This window comes from Pelecanus crispus, chromosome 7 (assembly GCF_030463565.1).
Source record: "Pelecanus crispus isolate bPelCri1 chromosome 7, bPelCri1.pri, whole genome shotgun sequence".
Lineage (NCBI taxonomy): Eukaryota > Metazoa > Chordata > Aves > Pelecaniformes > Pelecanidae > Pelecanus > Pelecanus crispus.
In genome coordinates, this window is record NC_134649.1 from 257,250 (window position 1) to 276,038 (window position 18,789).

General features: G+C 46.1%; 1 protein-coding gene across 1 annotated transcript in view; it reads left to right on the forward strand.

Moving 5' to 3' along the window:
• The window catches only part of MAP1A (microtubule associated protein 1A), a 63,980-nt gene extending 48,572 nt beyond the window's left edge, over positions 1-15,408 (forward strand). The window contains exons 3-7 of the mRNA XM_075714304.1: positions 264-346; positions 1,022-1,162; positions 2,903-11,789; positions 14,084-14,316; positions 15,253-15,408. Of these exons, the coding sequence (XP_075570419.1) occupies positions 264-346; positions 1,022-1,162; positions 2,903-11,789; positions 14,084-14,316; positions 15,253-15,408 (9,500 nt within the window). The remainder of the gene's footprint in view (positions 1-263; positions 347-1,021; positions 1,163-2,902; positions 11,790-14,083; positions 14,317-15,252) is intronic.
• Positions 15,409-18,789: the final 3,381 nt, after the last annotated feature.

Below are 18,789 nucleotides of genomic sequence, written 5' to 3' on the forward strand. Positions count from 1 at the left end.
AGAGGGCAGCTTGACATGCCTGGCACTGTGGACTTCAGAACACATTGGAGTTGAGTTGCAAATTGTACTGATCCAGAACTAGGATTTTTTCCTTGTTACTGAAAAGAGTTTGCTTTGTTCTATAAGACCCAGGTATTAAATTGGGTCTAGAATGCAAGTTGAAGCCTTACAATCAAACCCACGCTGAAGTGGTTAAAACATCGGTAGGCAGATACTGTCTCATCAGCTCCTCACATCCTGTCTAATCCCTTGCCTCTTCCCAGGCCAAAGAACCCTCCATCACCGGAGTGATACCCTGGAGACAGTGATCCTGGTAAATCCCAATGTGGACAGCGTCGTGTCTGAGGTAAGGACCAGATGCCAGTGGGTTTTTCTCCACATCAGCTCTCCTGCCCTTGCTTGACATAGAGGTCATGATCATCACACTTTGCACCTTCTGGAGAGTTTGAACATGCTGCCAGTCTGCTGCAAGGTGTGGTGAAGTGGCCAGGTGTTCTGGTCTTGCCAACAAGATACATGCAGGAACCAGTATTCTGTGGCAGAATTTACTGCTAGACAAAGAACACATGAGAGTGTATGGTTTCTTGTGTGCTAGCCCTTTAGGAATGAGCTGCTTCCGGGAGGAGTCAGTGCCTTAGAATTGCCCGATTTTTAAGGATTTCTCAGGAGCTTGTAGCGTTTCCTAGCAAACAAGGTGGAGGGCTTCTGAACCTTGAGCATTCTAGTTTGATGAGAGTCTAAATGTGCCGACCTCTTACACAGCAGTGTAACACTAAACATTTTCTCTTAGCATTGGCCTACTTTCTCAATGTGAATTATGATGTGACATGGAGCTGTGTTGGGCAGGCAGTAGCAGTGTCTTCCCTCTTCAGTAACCTACTCTCTTGTATGTAGAAAATTTGTGTTTTGGCTATTTGTGAATAATGTGTTAAGTATTGCCTGTCCATGTGATTTGGCTTCTGGGTGCTGGTGAGGAATACAGATAACTTTCTGACTGCAACACTCTGTCTAATGGTAACAGGTCCGCTCACTGGTGTGTGATTCATCAGCCCACAAACTACTGATCTTCTGTGGTCAGAGCTCAGACCAGGAAGGAGACTTGATCCTCCAGACGGGGACCTTCACTTACCAGAAGTTTGCTGAGATACTTTCAGACCCAGAGGTGAGTGTGAGCAGTAAGCCAGTGTGTCCCCTCCTGTTCACACAGTGCATGATAGAGCAATGCAGCCTGCGCCACTCCTTCAGGTGGCAGATGTGCAGAGAGATGGGCTTGGAATCCAGCAAAAAATTGCACACCGTAAATAATTCATGTTGTAGTCTTGGGCATCTTGCTTTAACTCCCTGGCTTAAGTTTTCCAAGGTGACAGGCATGGGTAATTCCACCTTTAAGTGCTCAGCTTGAAATAACCTCCCAGACTGGCTCTGCAGTGGGCAGACACTCAAAATTTCTTAAAGCGGTTGTTAAAGTATCTGTGGGCAGCTTCCAGAAAGCAGCCAACAGAGGCCATCATCACCCTAGTAAATGTGGGTATTTCTCTTCATCTCACAGTCAGTCCAGCAAGCATAAGCTGTTTGCAAGGTTTAGAGTGTTCATTAGGAGTGTGTAAAGATGACGAGGGGATGACAAAATGCTGATTAAGTAACTACATGATGATTAAATAACTACAGATGTCATTATTTAATCATAGAATTGCAGAATCACTCAGGTTGGAAGGGCACTTGAGAGGTCTGTAGCCCAACCTCCTGCGCAGAGCGGGGTCAGCCCTGAATTTAGACAAGATTGCTCAGGGCTTTGTCCAGTGGGGTCTTGAAAACCTTATAGGACATCTCTGAACCTCTGGTCCAATGCTAGTTACCTTAGCTAGGTGTACTATAGCTTTCCTCAGAGGCTTTAAACTCTCTATTGGTGCTCATTGACAATACAGAATGCTGCTTCAGTTTTTGATAAGCCGTGCTTCCCTTGATCATTGTGTGCCAGATGTTTAGAATGTCTCCATCTGATTGAATGTACAGTTGCTGCAGGAATGGCTGGGTGATATTTTGACAATTGATATCATTGTTGCTGTAATTACATCAGCAAATCTACCCACTTTATTTTAGGCTGATTGTTCTCATTTATTTCTGGTACCCATTTATTTGGACACTAACTAGTCAATTAAGGCTTGTCTAAGCGAGAGAACACAGTGTAAAGAAGTGTACTCATCTCATTCCAGATACTTAGGAAGTCTGAGGTTTAATGCTTCTTTGCTCGGGATATGTTCAGCATAGCTCTAAGGAGCCCTGGAAATTGCATCAACCTTAGTTCTACTTACTAATCAGGTAGCATGTCCCCAACCCCGTATGTATATCCGAGATGGAGTCACGACTTTCAAAATAGGTCCCAGGAAAGATTAATCTGAATAAAAAAGAAAGTCCTATGGCACTAAAACTGCACAAAGTGCTATATGATCATTCACTAGCCAATGAGTGAGGATAAGTTCAAACAATGATGATTAGCATTGAAAAGGGTATCTCAGGGTTAGAATTCACAAAGCAAAAAGAAACTACTTTTGAGCACAAGCCTGGGACTGATATCCCAGGTTAAATAGGAAGAAGTAAGGAAAGAGGACAAGGTGGTTCCTGCTTTCGTTTTGTTTCCTGAGGTCTTGTCACCATGCACTCCCAACAGTCAGGAAGCATAACAGCCCATTAACATTAAGAATTTCAAAAGAGAGCAGAACATGGCCCCATGCATCTATTTGCTACGGGCTTTTGGACTATTTAATCTATCCCCAGTGTTTCCTGTCAGTAGAGTGCTTATGGTGTCTTCAGTATTTCTGCATTAACTGGCTATTTTTTTTTAAGTGCTGAATTGGTCTCAGAGCTCTATTTGACCTTTATTCGTCTGTGCTTGTTTCATTAGGTCACCCAGATTCTTAGCAACACTGATTCAGACATCAAGGCCTCCCTTACTGTGTCGTGCTTGGGAGAAGGAGACTGGAGCAACCTTGGGCATCCTCGATTTCAGGAAATTATTAATCTGAAACTGAATCCTGATCCAGTTCTGCCAGAAATGGATGGCGTGTCTGAGTTTGCAGAATATGTCTCTGAGACAGTTGATGTGCCGTCTCCATTTGATCTCCTGGAGCCACCCACCTCAGGGGGCTTTTTGAAGCTTTCTAAACCCTGCTGCTACATATTCCCTGGGGGGAGAGGTGATTCTGCTCTCTTTGCTGTCAATGGGTTTAACATCCTTGTGGATGGTGGCTCTGACAGGAAATCTTGCTTCTGGAAGCTGGTAAGGCACCTGGATAGGATTGACTCAATCCTGCTCACCCACATTGGTGCAGACAACCTACCTGGCATCAATGGGCTGCTGCAGAGGAAAGTTGCTGAGCAAGAGGAGGAGCAATCCCAGGGCTCTACCAACTACAGTGACTGGATGAAGAACCTAATTTCTCCTGAGCTAGGGGTGGTTTTTTTTAATGTTCCTGAAAAACTGAAGATGCCTGAATCATCCATGAAAGTAAAGAGGAGCATCGAAGAAGCTTGTCTGACACTGCAGTATCTCAACAGACTGGGCATTAAATCAGAGCCTCTCTACAGGGTGGTGAGCAGTACCATTGAACCTATCACACTTTTCCACAAAATGGGAGTGGGTAAGCTGGACATGTATATATTGAATCCTGTCAAGGACAGTAAAGAAATGCAGTTTCTAATGCAGAAATGGGCTGGTAATAGTAAAGCAAAGACTGGCATAATTCTCGCAAGTGGGAAAGAAGGTGAAATTTCTGTTCCCTATCTCACATCCATCACAGCCCTAGTAGTGTGGCTGCCAGCTAGCCCAACAGAGAAAATTGTAAGGGTTTTGTTTCCTGGAAATGCTCCTCAAAATAAGATACTGGAAGGTCTTGAGAAACTCAAGCATCTGGATTTTCTGAGGTACCCAGTGGCTACTCAGAAAGATATCACTTCTGGACTACCTCCACCTGTGCTGAAGCAGACCAAAATTAAACAAAGAACTGACAGTAAAGAGAGTCTTAAATCTTCCCCCAAGCCATCTGTGACAAAGCAAACTAAGAAAGAAGAGGCAGTTGAGGAGGGGATTAAGGAGGTAAAACCAGAAGTCATAAAGGATGCTAAAATTGAGAAAAAGGTTAAAGAACACTCAGAGAAAATTCCTGAGAAACCTGTTAAACATGAAAAGATAAAGACAGAAACAAGTGATGCTCTCAAAGCTGAGAAAAGAAAATTGGCAAAAGACAAGGTTGGGAAAAAGCATCTCAAGGAGAAAGTATCCAAACTGGAGGAGAAGAAAGACAAAGAAAAGAAAGAGATTAAGAAGGAGAAAAAGGACTTAAAAAAAGATGATGGAAAGAAAGAGGAAAAAAAAGATTCAAAGAAAGAGGATAAAAAGAAAGAAACCAAACCAGAGCCCAAAAAAATTTCTAAACCAGACTTAAAACCATTTACCCCAGAAGTAAGAAAAACATTATACAAGGCAAAAGTTCCAGGCAGACTCAAAACTGAGAAGATCAAAGGCAAACCTGAAAAGGAAGTACCTGCTGACCTGAAGACATCACCGATGGAGAAGGGACCTGTACAGGTGGAGCCAGGAGAGACTTCCATAGCTGAACAGAGGTTAGTCCTGTCTTCACCAGAAGATCTTACAAAGGACTTTGAGGAACTGAAGCATGAGGAGAAAGGGGCCTTGCAGTTGACTCAAGAAATGTCTGATATTGAGGTTAGTGATAAGATTATGAGAGTACCTGAAACAGAGGTAAAAGAATCTGCTGACATGGTTGCTCAGAGTTGCCTTGAAGTGGATCTGATTTTGAAAACAAACATTCCTGATCAGGGAATAACTACTACTGATACAGAAAAAGAATCACCAGCAGAGGAAAAGGCAGTCCATCAGCTAGAACTGAGAGCAGGTCATGCTGAAAAAGTAGAGGATGAAAGAAGAACGATAGATGAAAATCGTGACATGAGGTACTGTGAGGGAAAAGCTGAGCAGGACAAGGAAGTTCAGCTGTTTCCAGACAAAGAAGAGGTACTGTCACAGACAGACCTCTTAGCAAAGGGTGTTTGGTCATCAGCGTTCAGAGAAGAAGAAAAGGAGGAAGAGGAGAAAATCTCTTTGGACAGAAAACAGAGGGAAGCAGAAACAAAGACTTGTGAAAAGTATATTGAGGGGACAGAGGCACAGGAAGAGGGTGAGAAGGAAAAGAGAGAAGATGTGATAGAAAAGGCAGAACTGGAAGAAAAAGAAGAACAGCACATGAAGGCAGAGGAGAAGGTGGAAAAAAATAGAGATTTCTATGAGCTGAATCAGGATGAGAGGGAGGACAAAATATTTGCCACTACAGAAAAGGAAAAAGAATTTAGTGACATGGGTGAGAAAAACAAATTACTTGGAAAGGACGTAACAAAGGAAGAGTCATATCTGAGCAGTCTGCCAGTCCCACCAGGAGCGACAGCAGAACATGTTTCATATATCCAAGATGAAACTATCCCAGGCTACTCAGAAACAGAGCAGACCATTTCTGATGAAGAAATACATGATGAACAGGAAGAGAGGATCCCACACTTGAAGTATGATGTCAATGCCTATGACATTTCTGTTCCTGACCACCCAGGCTCTTTTGAAGCAATACATGGAATACAGGCCATGCCTACTGCTGACCTTTCAGCCAAGGGCTATGCTGGCCAGGAGTCTGAAATCCTGGCATATCCTACAAACATTGTGGCAGCACCTCTAGCTGAGGAGGAACATATATCCTCTGCTACCTCCATTACAGAATGTGATAAGCTTTCATCTTTTGCAACTTCAGTAGCAGAAGATCAATCTGTTGCATCTATAACAGCACCACAAACAGAAGAGACTGGGAAAAGCTCTTTACTTCTAGACACAGTAAACAGCATGCCCTCCTCTCGGACTGAAGCGACCCAAGGTCTCGACTATGTTCCCTCCGCTGGCACAATCTCTCCCACATCATCCCTGGAGGAAGACAAATGTTTTAAATCTCCACCCCCTGAAGATTTCCATGCATTAGCAGAAGGAGAGAGAAAACTGGAAGCTCAAAAAAAGGATCTTCATGAAGAGGCAGAAGATGAAGAGGAAGAAGAAGATGGGACTCCAAATATTGAAATGCCTGAGAAACTCAGAGGGCATTACAATGCCCCCGTGTTTGCTCCTCAAGGAAGTGCTGATAATGTGTTAATCAGTGTTCCCATGGAAGTGATGCAAACTTCTGGTCTGCCATTATCCACTGAAGAAACACCATTTTCCCAGGTTGACTCTGCAGAGGCTGAAGAACGATGCATGAGTCCTGATGATAGTACAGTCAAAATGGCCTCTCCCACCCCATCTGGCCCCACTAGTGCAGGACACACACCTTTCCACCAGTCTCCAGTGGAGGAAAAACTAGAAACAGTAGATTCAGATCTATTTGAAAAACAAACAGATGCTGCTGCCAAGAAATTGGAAGGCCCAACTTCTGTTGTGGTGAAGGGAGCCAAGGGTGAACCTCTCAGAGAAGACGAGGTATCTGCAGCTAAATACAGACATGAAAAAGAAGTGCCTGGACCTGTACAGCACAAGCTGGACTTGGGCAGTGACGTTCCAGTGTCTCCTGGGGAGGAGGTGCAGGACGAACCGGTGAGGAAGGAGGAGCTGCCCTGGCTCTCCTACCACAAGCAGGACACAGTGGTGATAGGGGACGAGGAGGAGGAGCATCCCGTGCTGCCCCATCCCAGCACAGATGTGTTTCTGGAGCCAGAAAAAGAGCAAGGAACTAAAACCATGACAGAAAGTTTAATGGGATTTTCAAAACATTTGTCCTTTGAGCCATTCTCTACCACAGAAACATCTCTAGGAAATGTGGATTCTCCACAGTTCACAAGCCAAAGCAAATCTGAAAGTGACAAATCTTCACAATTTTCACCAGATGACACCAAATCACTTTCTTTTACAGAAGACAGTGTTGGTAAGGAAAAATCCTCAGATATTTCTGTTAAGGGAGTGACTACTGAAGAAGGAAAACTGCTGTGTTTCACAGGAGACACCTCAGAGGAAGAAAAATCTTCTCATGTTTCCATTAAAGACATTTCTCCAGAAGAGACCAAATCCATTTCTCTCACTGAGAGTCCCAGCAAGGAAATCTCTTCAGACCTTTTTGCTAAAGGAATTTCTCCAGAAGACATCAAATCTCTTAGTTTCACAGAAGAGATACCTGCAAAAGAAAAAACTATGTCTGACTTTACTGACAAATTTCCTTCAGAAGCTGTGAAATCCATGGATTTCACAGAGCAGAGCCCAGCTACATATGAAAAATCACTGAAAATTTCTGCCGAAGAACTCACAAAAGAAGTGTCAAAATCTTTTCCTTGCCCAGAAAGTAGCTCAGTTAAAGACACGTCACCCAGAGATACTTCAAGTGAAGAAATGTCTCCAGATGACAGCAGTTTATTTTCTGCAGCAGAAAAGGGCCCATTTAGGGGGAGAACTGCAGGCTTGGACTCTCAGGAAGTATCTCCAGATGCAAAGGGCTTACACTTTACAGAATCTAGCCCAACTGAGGATAAAACATCTTCACACATTTCTGCTGAAGGTGTAAAATCTTGCAGGTCCAAGGAAGCTCAAGAAGAAAAATCTCCAGAAATGGAAGACTTTTACATGAAAGATTTAAGTTATGAGAAGAAAGTGTGGTTTCCAGAAGAGATGGAGGAGATCCCTGTTCAGGGAAGGCGGCAGAGATATGATAAAGAGAGAGAGAGCACATTCTTGGATGAGGTACCAGAATATGAAACAAAATCCCTTCCTAAAATGGGAGAGGAGGAGATCCTGTCTCCTGCAGTGCCTGGCAGTCACAGCTGGAGAAGAGCAGAAAGGGACCCATGGGGCTCTGCGTTTGCGTATCTTCAGGAAGAAGGAGAGACTGGAAGAGGAGGGCAGTTATCCAGTGAGGAGGATGAGGATCTCCATGACACTGAAGACAAACCTGTGCTACTGCAAGCAGAAGCAGAATGTTTAAAGATGGAACCATGTGATTACAAAGAAGACACACAGAAGAGTGCCAAACCTACATCAGAAACAAAGGAAGTAGAAATAGTGCCTGCTGACATCACTCTTCCAGAAAGAACACAAATGGAAATTTCTCCTCTGTCTTCTCGGTATGTCTCTGGTGAGGAAAATCAGGCCAAAGCATTAACTGGAAACAAAGAAAGGCAAGATTTGTTGTTGACATCTAAACAAGATTACTCCTACTTAGATGATGAGGAGAAAGCTGTCCTAGATATCTATGCAAAGTCACTAGACCAAGCACTGACGGCATCTCCTTTGTCTGTAATGGCTACCACTCTGGAAAAGGAGATTGACACAACACCAGAAACAGAAGGGTCTTACAAGTTAGATCAGTGCAAGCCACCTTTACGGGAGGAAGTCCCATCGAAGGACGCAGAGAAGAAATCAGACATCAGTGGTTTGTATCAGGAAATAGACTGTAAATACAAGTCAGAGAGAAAGCAAGAGGATGACTGCAAATCCACTGAGGGTCTTTATGACTCTACAGGAAGAAAAGAGCAGATGGCAGCAGCATCTGCTCTGTTGCAATCTACAAGACCAGCAGAATATGAATATATAGCAGCGTCCCCAGAAGAAAGTGCTGCACTGTCAGGGCAGCATGCACGCTCCCCTCTAGGACAAGGCCCTTGTCAAAAAAGCAGTGCTGCCATGGGCCATGCTGAGGCTGTGGGTTCTGCCAGCCAAGTGGCATATCCTCCAGAGACCTATTCCAGGAGCTCCCCTGAGCCTTATTCCTATGAGGAAGGGGTCTGCAGACCTAGAGGTGATGACCATTCCACAAGACAAGAGCAAGAAGAAAGAGAACCAACTCCCTACCCTGATGAAAGAAGTTTCAAGTATGCTGATATCTATGAGAAGATAGTTGTGTCTGGAGTTGCACCCTCCCCCTTCACACCCAAGGGTGCAGACAGCCCAGGTCACACTGACAAGGTGCCAGAGATCACAGCAACAGCACTGATCTCTCAAAAAGGTCCAAGTTTTCACGTCTCTGCAAAGGAAGAAGAATCCTGCCTTTATACCTCTGCTGAGAAGGAGTTGTCATCTCCAGCATCCCCTAAAGATAAAGCAGATTCAGCCTTTGACTATACAGACATCCATGAAAGATACTTGCCCTTGTCTGCAACAGATAAGACTAGGATATCTGAAGGACAGGAAAAACCGAAGCTGTCTTCTGCTTTGCCAGGAGAACTGGACTCTGAACTGCACCCATCGTCCGCAAGCACAGCATTTGCCTCTCCCACAGACATGACTGACACATTTTATCAAGAAAAATCAGCTGCCTATATTGATGCTGCTTGTCCAGATGAGAACATCATTTTGTCTAGCCAGGAACAGATACCTCTGTCCCTGAAATCTGAAAGCTCAAGTCCCAAAGATACATACTATGAAAAAGCAGGTCGAGGGGAAGAAAGCACGAGTGACTCGGAGTTAGAAAAAGGTGCTAAGGAGAAATCTGAAAAGGAGTCTAAACTGCACAGCCCTGTTGCAGCTGCAGGCACAGTCTATGCACACATCTCAGAAATGGACAAGTTTCACGTATCGGAACCCCTTCTGCAAAGCAAGCATCAGGAGTCGATTTCACCCAGTTCTACTGCCTCATCACCCTCTGATCCAGGGTGGAAAGAGGAATACGGAAGTAAGAAAACTGCATCAGCCACTGTTGTGGGGACATATGTTGCTGGTTACAGTGACCTGCCAGACGTAGGCAGAGATGAGCAGGCTTCAGAAATGTGCCATTTAAGACAAGATTCCTCACAAAAGATAGAGGTTGCTGAAAAATCCACAGAGGAATCACATTTCTGTGTAACAGATTATCCAAGTGCAGTGGTGGTCTCAGAGTGCCAAGAGCAAGCCATATACTTGAAATCTGCTTCCGGAAAAGAGGGAGAGGCATACAAAAAGGACCCAACAGTAGAGGGCAGAGTGATGGATAGCTCTTCTGGATTTGAATGCTCCCTGTTAGGAAAGAGTGAAACATCCAGTATGTTCAGACATGAGCAAACCTCAGCAAGCAATTTAGGGGATATCTCTCTTCCTTTAAAGGTTCCTTGTGCTTTGCTCTCAGACCAGGGGAAGAAAGATGAGTACTTGGAGGTTTCCGAGAAAATCAGCAGCCTTGACTCATCTTTTACTAAATTCTCACCACTGAGTCCATATGAAGAAGATAAGTTGTTCTCCAAAGCTGTGGAAAGAGAGTCTGTGCCCCAACAGCAGCTGAAAGATGACTCTTCCAGCCTGTCAGAGGAACCTTCATCTGAAGCTACCACGCCTGTGATACCGACTACAGCAGAAAGTTTCTACTCCCATATGCTTTCCACATACACAGGTAGAGGAGTGGAACCAGGTACCAGGAGTCTTTGGGATGTGTCTCCACAGATTCCAGATAATGCCATGAAAACACATACAGCTGAAACCAAAGACTTTGTGTTTGCTGAAGAACATGGTTCTCCATTCACAAGTGGCATGGGTGACAGCATTTCGCCATGCAGAAAGGAGTGCCAGAGTTCACAGCCCACACCATTCTCTGCAGAGAAACAACGGCAACCCTGTGTGAGCAGTCCAGAGCAGAAGGCACCATTTACAGAACAGCTGATGACACTGACGTCTCTCCCTGATGTGTTGACATCATTTCCTCATCATCAGCATGAAGATGAAACCACAGCCAATGGTCCAACAGAGGTGAGCACCAGTCTGCAAGCTTTCCAAAGTACATACCGTGCAGCAGAGGCAAAAGATGAAAAAACATGTGCTGATTCTGACAGCAGTTTTTCTCCATGCGCAGGCAAAGAGGACACAGAGAGGCAGAGCCGTCCTTCCTCTCTGATGTCCCCTGAACACAGTTTCCAGCCCTTTTTCCCAGATGTGCAGAGGGGTGGGAAACCAGAGGACCGTGGAGATGCTTCCCATGAGATGGAGCCACATTTAGGAGGCAGTTTTGATTGTGGACAGAAATTTTCCTCCTGTGAATACAAGCAGAGGAAGGGAGAGCTCTCTCCCTCATTCATCAACCCGAGCCCTCATGAGCTCTCTGAAGACAGTGACCTCTCACAGGAGGACAGTCATCCTTCAGTGCAAGGAAGACCACCCCACACTGGTAGTAGCCCCATGCAAAGTGCCACAGTGGAGGAAACCCCTCCAACATCAGTGAGTGATTCGGGAACCTCCCAGTCAGACTCGGATGTCCCACCGGAGACAGAAGAATGTCCATCTATCACAGCAGATGCCAACATGGACTCGGATGAAGATGCCGATTTCCTCCCAGTGGACAAAGCTGTTGGGAATGCTCATCACGCCAGTTCTAGGTCCAGCCATGATCCTCAGCCTGTTCCAATGGTAGATCCCCACCCCCATCCTCCTCACCCTGATGTCTGCATGGTAGACCCTGATATGTTGGTAAATGAGCAAAGCACGAGCAGAACTGATAAAATTTCCAAGAAAGACATAAAAGAAAAGAACAAAGGTGCAAGGAAGCCTTTGAGCAAACCCAAATCTTCCTCACCTGCCCGGAAATCAGATGTGAAAGGGAAACGATCACCCACTCCTGTGAAACAGCCATCGGACAAATCTCCAAAATCTGTCACTGCCAAAAAAGAAAGAGATGGAGGAGAGAAGCCCAAACCACGCAGTGCGCTGGTGCAGCCTCCTCACACAGAGGATGAGTTATCCCGGAGTAGTCACAGCAACCCTGGCAAGAGCCTTGTTAATGGCATCAAAACAAACCCCGGTAAGAAATTCTTCCTTAAGCATGCATTTTCTCTTTAGGTCCAACACAGAGAAAAAGCACTGGGTTAAATGTAGCAGAACAGAGAATAGCACTTCCCAGACAGGCATAAAAAGTTATAAGCAGTGATAAGGTAGAGAGGTTGTCACACAAATCACTGAAAAAGATCAAAACCTTGAGGAAAACTCTCAACCTCTGTACAGCCAAACGCAACCATCTCTGAAGAGAGACAGACCTGTGAGACCTAATTCAGAACTTTATAGGCCAAGATTCAGTTCCACCCAGGGGCTACATATGTGGAGGGGCAGTAGGTATTTAGAGGTGGGTGCTGTCAAAGAAATGCCAGCGATTGAAGGACAAAATACCTGTGTGTTTTAAAAAGAGGTGGCAACCTCTCAGCCTGTGAGCGGCATAAGTACATTGCACTGGACTGAGATAAAGCGGTCACTTAGAATAACAGGACACTGCCGTAGTCAGATATGTCCTTTCCTCTGAAACGTTAAGCAGAGATGGCATGGGAACAGCTCCCATGTCTGAGTATCACACACAGGGCGCACTGAACAGGCAGTCTGGCTCTTGGAAGCCAAGGTCTTCTCTTTTTCCTAAATAAAGGGGTGAAAGAGGGACTCGGCCTCAAGTGTGTGTACAACCCATGGCCTCTTGTTAAGTGTTCACACGGAGACCAGTCCTCTACAGGTATCCTACCAGATGATACCAGTATTAGGTGATAGAGTATTGCATCATCACCATGTCGGTGCTGAGACCCCATAGTGCCAGGCACTTTACAGACACAGAGCAAATACTAATCCTTTGCTCCAGATCATTGATGCTGAGTGGAAGACAAGAGCCAGCAGGCGGGTAGTGCCAGGGGGAATGGGGGAATGGAGAAAACTGAAACACAGCTATGTGCTGTGGTCTCAGCAGATGCACATTGCAGACACTGTGGCAAAGAGAGGGTGTAGCAGGAGAAGTGGGGGAAGTTTGCAGAGGCACTACAGGGAGCTCTGTGTGTGTTGCAAATACAGCTCAGGTGAGGGAAACTGGTGTCACTGACAGCAAGGGCGACGGACAGGCCAAGCGGTTGATGAAGGGGCTGCTCAGTGTAGTGGGGAGTGAGAGGAAAGCAGCAGATGGAGCAGTGAGGTGGTCACAGTGCCAGGCCAGGGAGGGCTCTGCAAAGGAGTGTGGATGGAACAGGGGCTGTGCCAGCTAACATTCATGAACAGCTGACAGGCAAATAGGGTAGAGTCAAGAGAGAGCCTGCATCAGGGTATTAGCAGAGTGTCTGTACAGAACGGTCGTGTCTTAGAGGCGCTGCACAGAATGGACTGACAAGACGCAGTGCCTGGATACGTGAGTCTGAAGGGAGGGTTGAGACAAAGATATAGGATGTAGAAGTTGTGCATGGAGCAGTGCTGTGAGTTGCCCAAATCAAAAGTGGGATGAGGACTAGACATCCATAAGACTGGCTGAGATGGGTAGGGATTTTTTGTTTGTCTGGCAGCTAGGCAGCACAGTGAGTTGTCCACACTAGTAGTTAGTGGCTTTTTGCTGACAGAAGAGACTACAAGAGATTATATATGGAAGGAAAAAGAGGACAGAGGCCTCTGTGATTCCACAGAGAGCAGGGAGGGAGGAAAGGGTTGTGTGTGTATATATATGCATATATATTGCTGAGTACAACAACTCTTGTTTGACCGTCTCTCATCTCGTAAATGTAAGCAGCAGCAAATGAAGAAAAGAGGTACAAAAGGTTCATAGGAAGGAGCAGTAGAGTCCTTGGAACAGCAGCGATTCACAGGGGTGGCAGAAAGCCAGGATGAAGCTTCCAGAAAGACTACTGTAATACCATAGGATAGCATATAAGGGCCATCAGAACAGGTTTCTTTAGCAAATGTAGGTTATTAAACAATAAAATTAGGACTAAATATTGATTGGGATGACAACTCTGCAAAAGCTAGTAAAATGGAGGGTTTTGGGGTTTTGTGGTTTTTGGGGTTTTTTTTTGGTGGTTTTTTTTGCTTCCCTTCTCCAGGAAAGGCTTCTGAGCCTAAAGCCTTCCAGTCCCTCCCCAAAGAACAGCAGAACTCAGAACTCCCTTTCCCTCCCAAGAGCTGTGACAGCACTGGCCCAGAAATGCACTCAGGTCACCTCTGAGCAGCAGAACCTGGATAAATCTTAACTTTGTTGCTGCAGCTGCAGGAGAAAGCCTTTCTGGAATTCGTCCTTCAGTGTTAATTTGCGTGTTTGTCCCTTCCAGAAGGGTTTTGATAGCCTCCGTTTTCTTTTTTCCAAAGCTTCCAGTAGTCCTAAGAGCAGTTTGCCTGTGCCCATGGGTCCACCTGTCTATGTGGACTTGGCATACATCCCCAACCATTGCAGCGGAAAGAACACAGATCCAGAGTTCTTCAAGCGTGTTCGAGCATCATATTATGTTGTGAGTGGGAATGATGCAGCCAATGGAGAACCAAGCCGTGCAGTGTTGGATGCGCTCCTGGAAGGGAAGTCTCAGTGGGGGGAGAACCTGCAGGTAGGTCATGGAAATGCCAAGGAGTGTGTCTGATGCTCCTTGTGTCATAAGTGCTGGGGAGAAGGTGTGTGTCACAAACATACCCAGAGGGAGTACACCAAGACGGAGTAAATGGTACTGGGCATGTCCTGCTCTGCAATCTTAGAAGAGTAACTGTACCCATGAGGAGGAGGAGGAGACAAAAAATGGTGTGAGTGGAAGCAGATATGTCTTCCTTTCCACATCCTTCTGAGGGGAGGAAGCATTTAGAGATCGGACACTCCTTATCTGCTGCAGGATGAGCCTATCCTCAAGCAAAAGCAAGCACCATCACAGTCTGAATTTTCATCACAGTGTCCCACACCCAGTGACAATTGTTGCCAGCCTTGCTTGCTGAAGATCTTTCTGTTAGCAACTTTTTATTAGTGCTTTGAAAGCAGAGTGTTCTTGCTTAGTCAGGTTTGCAGGACATCCTGGGCGGGCACTCTTTCTGAAGACAGGTACAACAAAGTGTGTATGTTCTTTCAGGTGAAGCAGCGTCAGATTTCAAGGTCCCTGAGTTGCACATTAGGTCAATAGGCAAATAAAATCTCATATCAGGCCATTAACAGTGATGGTCTCGGCATTGTTCCTTTTCACACTGAGGGAATCTTTCTCAGGCTGTTTCTGGAGCTCCACAGAGAGATGCTCTCCCCTGCACTGCTGCCATTTCATCATTATGGTGTTAGTACTGCCAGTTCGCAGCCAGCTCAGAGCGCCATTGTGCTGGTACTGCATGAAATAAAGCACCAGCTCTGCCTTAGAGAACCTGACATCTGAAAGACGTTAAATAGAACAAGCAGTACCAAGGGTACAGTGTTCCAAAATTAATGGGAAATTTTAGCCTCAGCTCCTATGGGTATTGTTTGGCACTGCAGTTGTTCTCAGACAATCATCCCTGCTGCTTTCTTTTCCCAGGTGACATTGATCCCAACACATGATACTGAGGTGACACGAGAATGGTACCAGCAGACCCATGAGAAACAGCAGGAGCTAAACATCATGGTACTGGCAAGCAGCAGCACTGTTGTGATGCAGGATGAATCTTTTCCAGCCTGTAAGATCGAATTCTAAATCTCCCACACTTTGCGTTCATCCATTGACTCTCCAATCACCGATGCAACATCAGAGACACCATCTAATCACAGTCCAGTTCTTCTCTGGTTTAGTCCTCTACATGGTTCCCATTTGTCAGGCAATCGGGTATCCATCTAGCTCAGCACTGGATGCCATGAGAAAGAAGTGCAGGGCTCTGTAATATTCTGGACTGAGCTAAGATTTTGTGCAAGAGCAGTTGCAGGCCAGGGGCACTTTCACTTTCCCTGCTTTATTCTGCTGCCTGTACAGTTTCTGTAGACTATCTTGGCTGCCTTGCTGCTGTGAGAGCTTGTTTTACTCTCTTCCTGGCTGCCTTGCCATTTGACTTGTAGCACCATGAACCTCGTCTTTCTGGTGAGGACTGAAGTGCTGCTGCTGCATGTAGACAGTGCATGGGGGGGCAGGGGGGGCAGAGAAGAAAACTAATTTGCAAAGAAAATGCACCTAGGAGATGAGGGAAGGCAAAACCCTCCAACTGTAACATGACAGTGAAGGTCATTCTTCCATCTCCCATCCTGAACATACAGGTGGTGTTCTGAGCAAGGGGACCTGTACGCCAACTAGGCAGGACCGCCGTTTGCCAGCTCTGCAGGTTTCTGTCCCAAGTATTTGGTTGTGGCGTCCTGCAACACCTGCTCACCTTGCTCAAGGAGCTGGGATGAAGGACACGTTTGTTTGGGGGTGGCGGTGGGAGAGGAGGGTTCAGCCTGTTGTTCTTTGCTACAAAGAGCACATTCCTAACCTGCTAACTTGAGCTTTGCACACACAGTGGCCAACTTACTCCTGCACATCAGCTGTGTGACAGTAGGAGGCACAGAGGGGTTGTTGCCTGAACAGTCACACGAAAAGAGTATCCAAACGCACAACTACAGCCCCCTCTAAAGCAGAAGGGCTGAAACAACCCTGGCCGCTGTTGGCCTAAGATGTACGAGAAACCTCCCTGTCCTTGTAAACCAAAGGCTTTCCTGAGGATTGTGGTGAGGCAGCTGAGGAACCCACATGCCATACTGAGAGAGGCTAGCTTCTGGCCGCTGTAGCTGATACGCATCAGCAGTTTCCTTGCTGCCTGTATGCCGGTGGCCCAAGACTCTTAGCTGCGTTCAAGCTTTTTGTTGTCCCCCTAAGTGTCCAGGATGCGGGGAGTAGAACCTGTGGTGTGAGGAAAGAGAACCCCCTTCCAAAAACACTTGGGGAAAGTAGTTTAGTAAGTGTAGTTGCTCTTAGTTCCTCCACACCCGTGGTAGGGACATGCAGACTCTTGTTGCCAGCATAGATGAGGTGCTGTCAAAACTCTGCTGCGTACACCTTGCAGCTCGCAGCCCGTTGCTAGCACACCTATTGTGGGCGTATGTCCTTGCTCTCTGGCCATCCTGGCAGAAGTGTCGTTGTATGCCATGAGCGCGTCATTGCTACTGAACACTCACCCAGAGCCTCCTTGGCATGCAAACCCTTTCCAGCTGTGGGGCTCCCAGCCCCTGCAGGGAGAGCAGCTCCAGGAGTGTTAGTGCTCAGGAGCGCTGAGCCTGCAGCACCAGTGAGCCTTTGAGAGGCTTGCAAGCGGGTCTTATCACAAAGATGGCTTTTATCTTCCTCTAAGACAAAGAGAGTGGCAGTAGGGTGTGCTCTGGGGAAGGAGAGGTGAGATAGAAAGCAATGCTGCAAGGCTTGACATACATACAACTCAAAGGTATTTCCATCTGCTGTGTCACCCACTGTGCTTGGCCCTGAGCCGCGGTCTGGCTCCATAATAAGCATCCTAGGACCCTGTGTTGTGCTTGCCTGGGACACTTCAGTCTCAGTGCTACTTTTCTGGCAGCTGACATAAAGAAAATGCTGCTTAGAAACCTGTTCCTAGGACTACAATGGAGTTTCTAGGGAAATGGTTTATTTTGCATTTAATTTATATATTTATTTTTTTTCATGTTAAGCTGCATTTTGTGTGGATTTAATATTTTAATTTATACATGTTAACATGACATCATGTGCTCTTAGTGTCAGTTCAGAGGTTTCTCAGTACAAATAACGTAGATGCTGCAATCTAAACAACAACAACAACATAAAAAGACCGTAGAGAACTTGCTGGCAGTAAAAGGGGTTTCTGCTTACAGCCTGCAAGGCTGTGTCTAAAACCCAGCAGCTGCAGGACAAAGCCTGAGGCTAGCAGCCCCTCCCCTAGGAGCAGCCAGCTCTTTTGACACAGCCCTTGTTAGGAGCATGTGAGCTTACTCAGGGATTTAGCAAATCCCTGCCCTGTGCTGTATTCATTCTAACCCTGGAATCATGGTGTGTCTGCCAGAAGAATAAATGTCATTCTCTGTAACCCGATGGGGTCAGCGTCCGTGAATGTTGGTTATGGCAAGCAACTGCAGGCACTAACACACCTGCTCCTGCTCCCCCGGGCGCTGCTGGGGGGGGGGGGGGGGTGTTGCCTTCAGTGCTTTGGGGAGATCCTGGCTCACCCACCAATGGGACTGGCTGCCAGCCAGCGCAGGATGCCAGACCCTCGAGGAACAAATGTGCCCCTCATTGACTGGCTCCCTGGATCCCTAAGCGTGGCTAGGTCTAAAAGCTAATGCACTAACTTTAGATAGACCCACACATGAATGTTTTCTCAACTTTAAACTTGAAGCAATTCTGACTAAGCAGCAGTAATAGTGAGGCTTTGCAAGGTGCCTGCGTCCTCCAGGCAGGAGTGCAGGCATTGGCATTGGCAGTAAAAACACCGGCCCTCTGCGTGCTGTGCTCCTGCACTCCGCAGCTATGCTGCTTGGACGGCTTTATCCTACACCAGTTCGCTTCCCTGTCCTCAAGGCTCCACACTTTTTTTTTTTTTTTTTTTAAAGTCTTTTGTGGCAGTCTGTTCTGCCTTCAGCTTCTCTCCCTCCCTGTCTTCCTCCCCTTGTCCTCCTCTCCCTTCCCCCCCAGTCTTAAAAAACTATGGGGAAAATTGTAAAAATGCCAATTTGTAAAGAGTCTGACCCTGCTTAGCCTGCAGGAGCCAGCAGAACCCATCCAGAGCCAGAGGTAATACAACACCATAGAGAGAAACAGTTAAACTCTGCTTTTGCTTGTTTCTGCATGTGGGCAACAACGCGTAATCTTCCTGTATGTAATAGGTACAAAATACTATTTTAAACCTATAATTAAAGAAAGTGAACGTCTTAACTGTATTGAAATGGCAACTTGTGCTCCTAGCTTCTTCTATGCTAAATGTTTTAAGAACAGAGCCCTGATTCTTTTCTTCAGCATCATGTTTCTATTTGAATTTAGTTCCTTGAGTTCTGTCCTTTTGCCCATTTCCATGTGAAACACTCTGTAACTAACTGCTGTCAAGAGAGGAGCCCAACACATTAATAA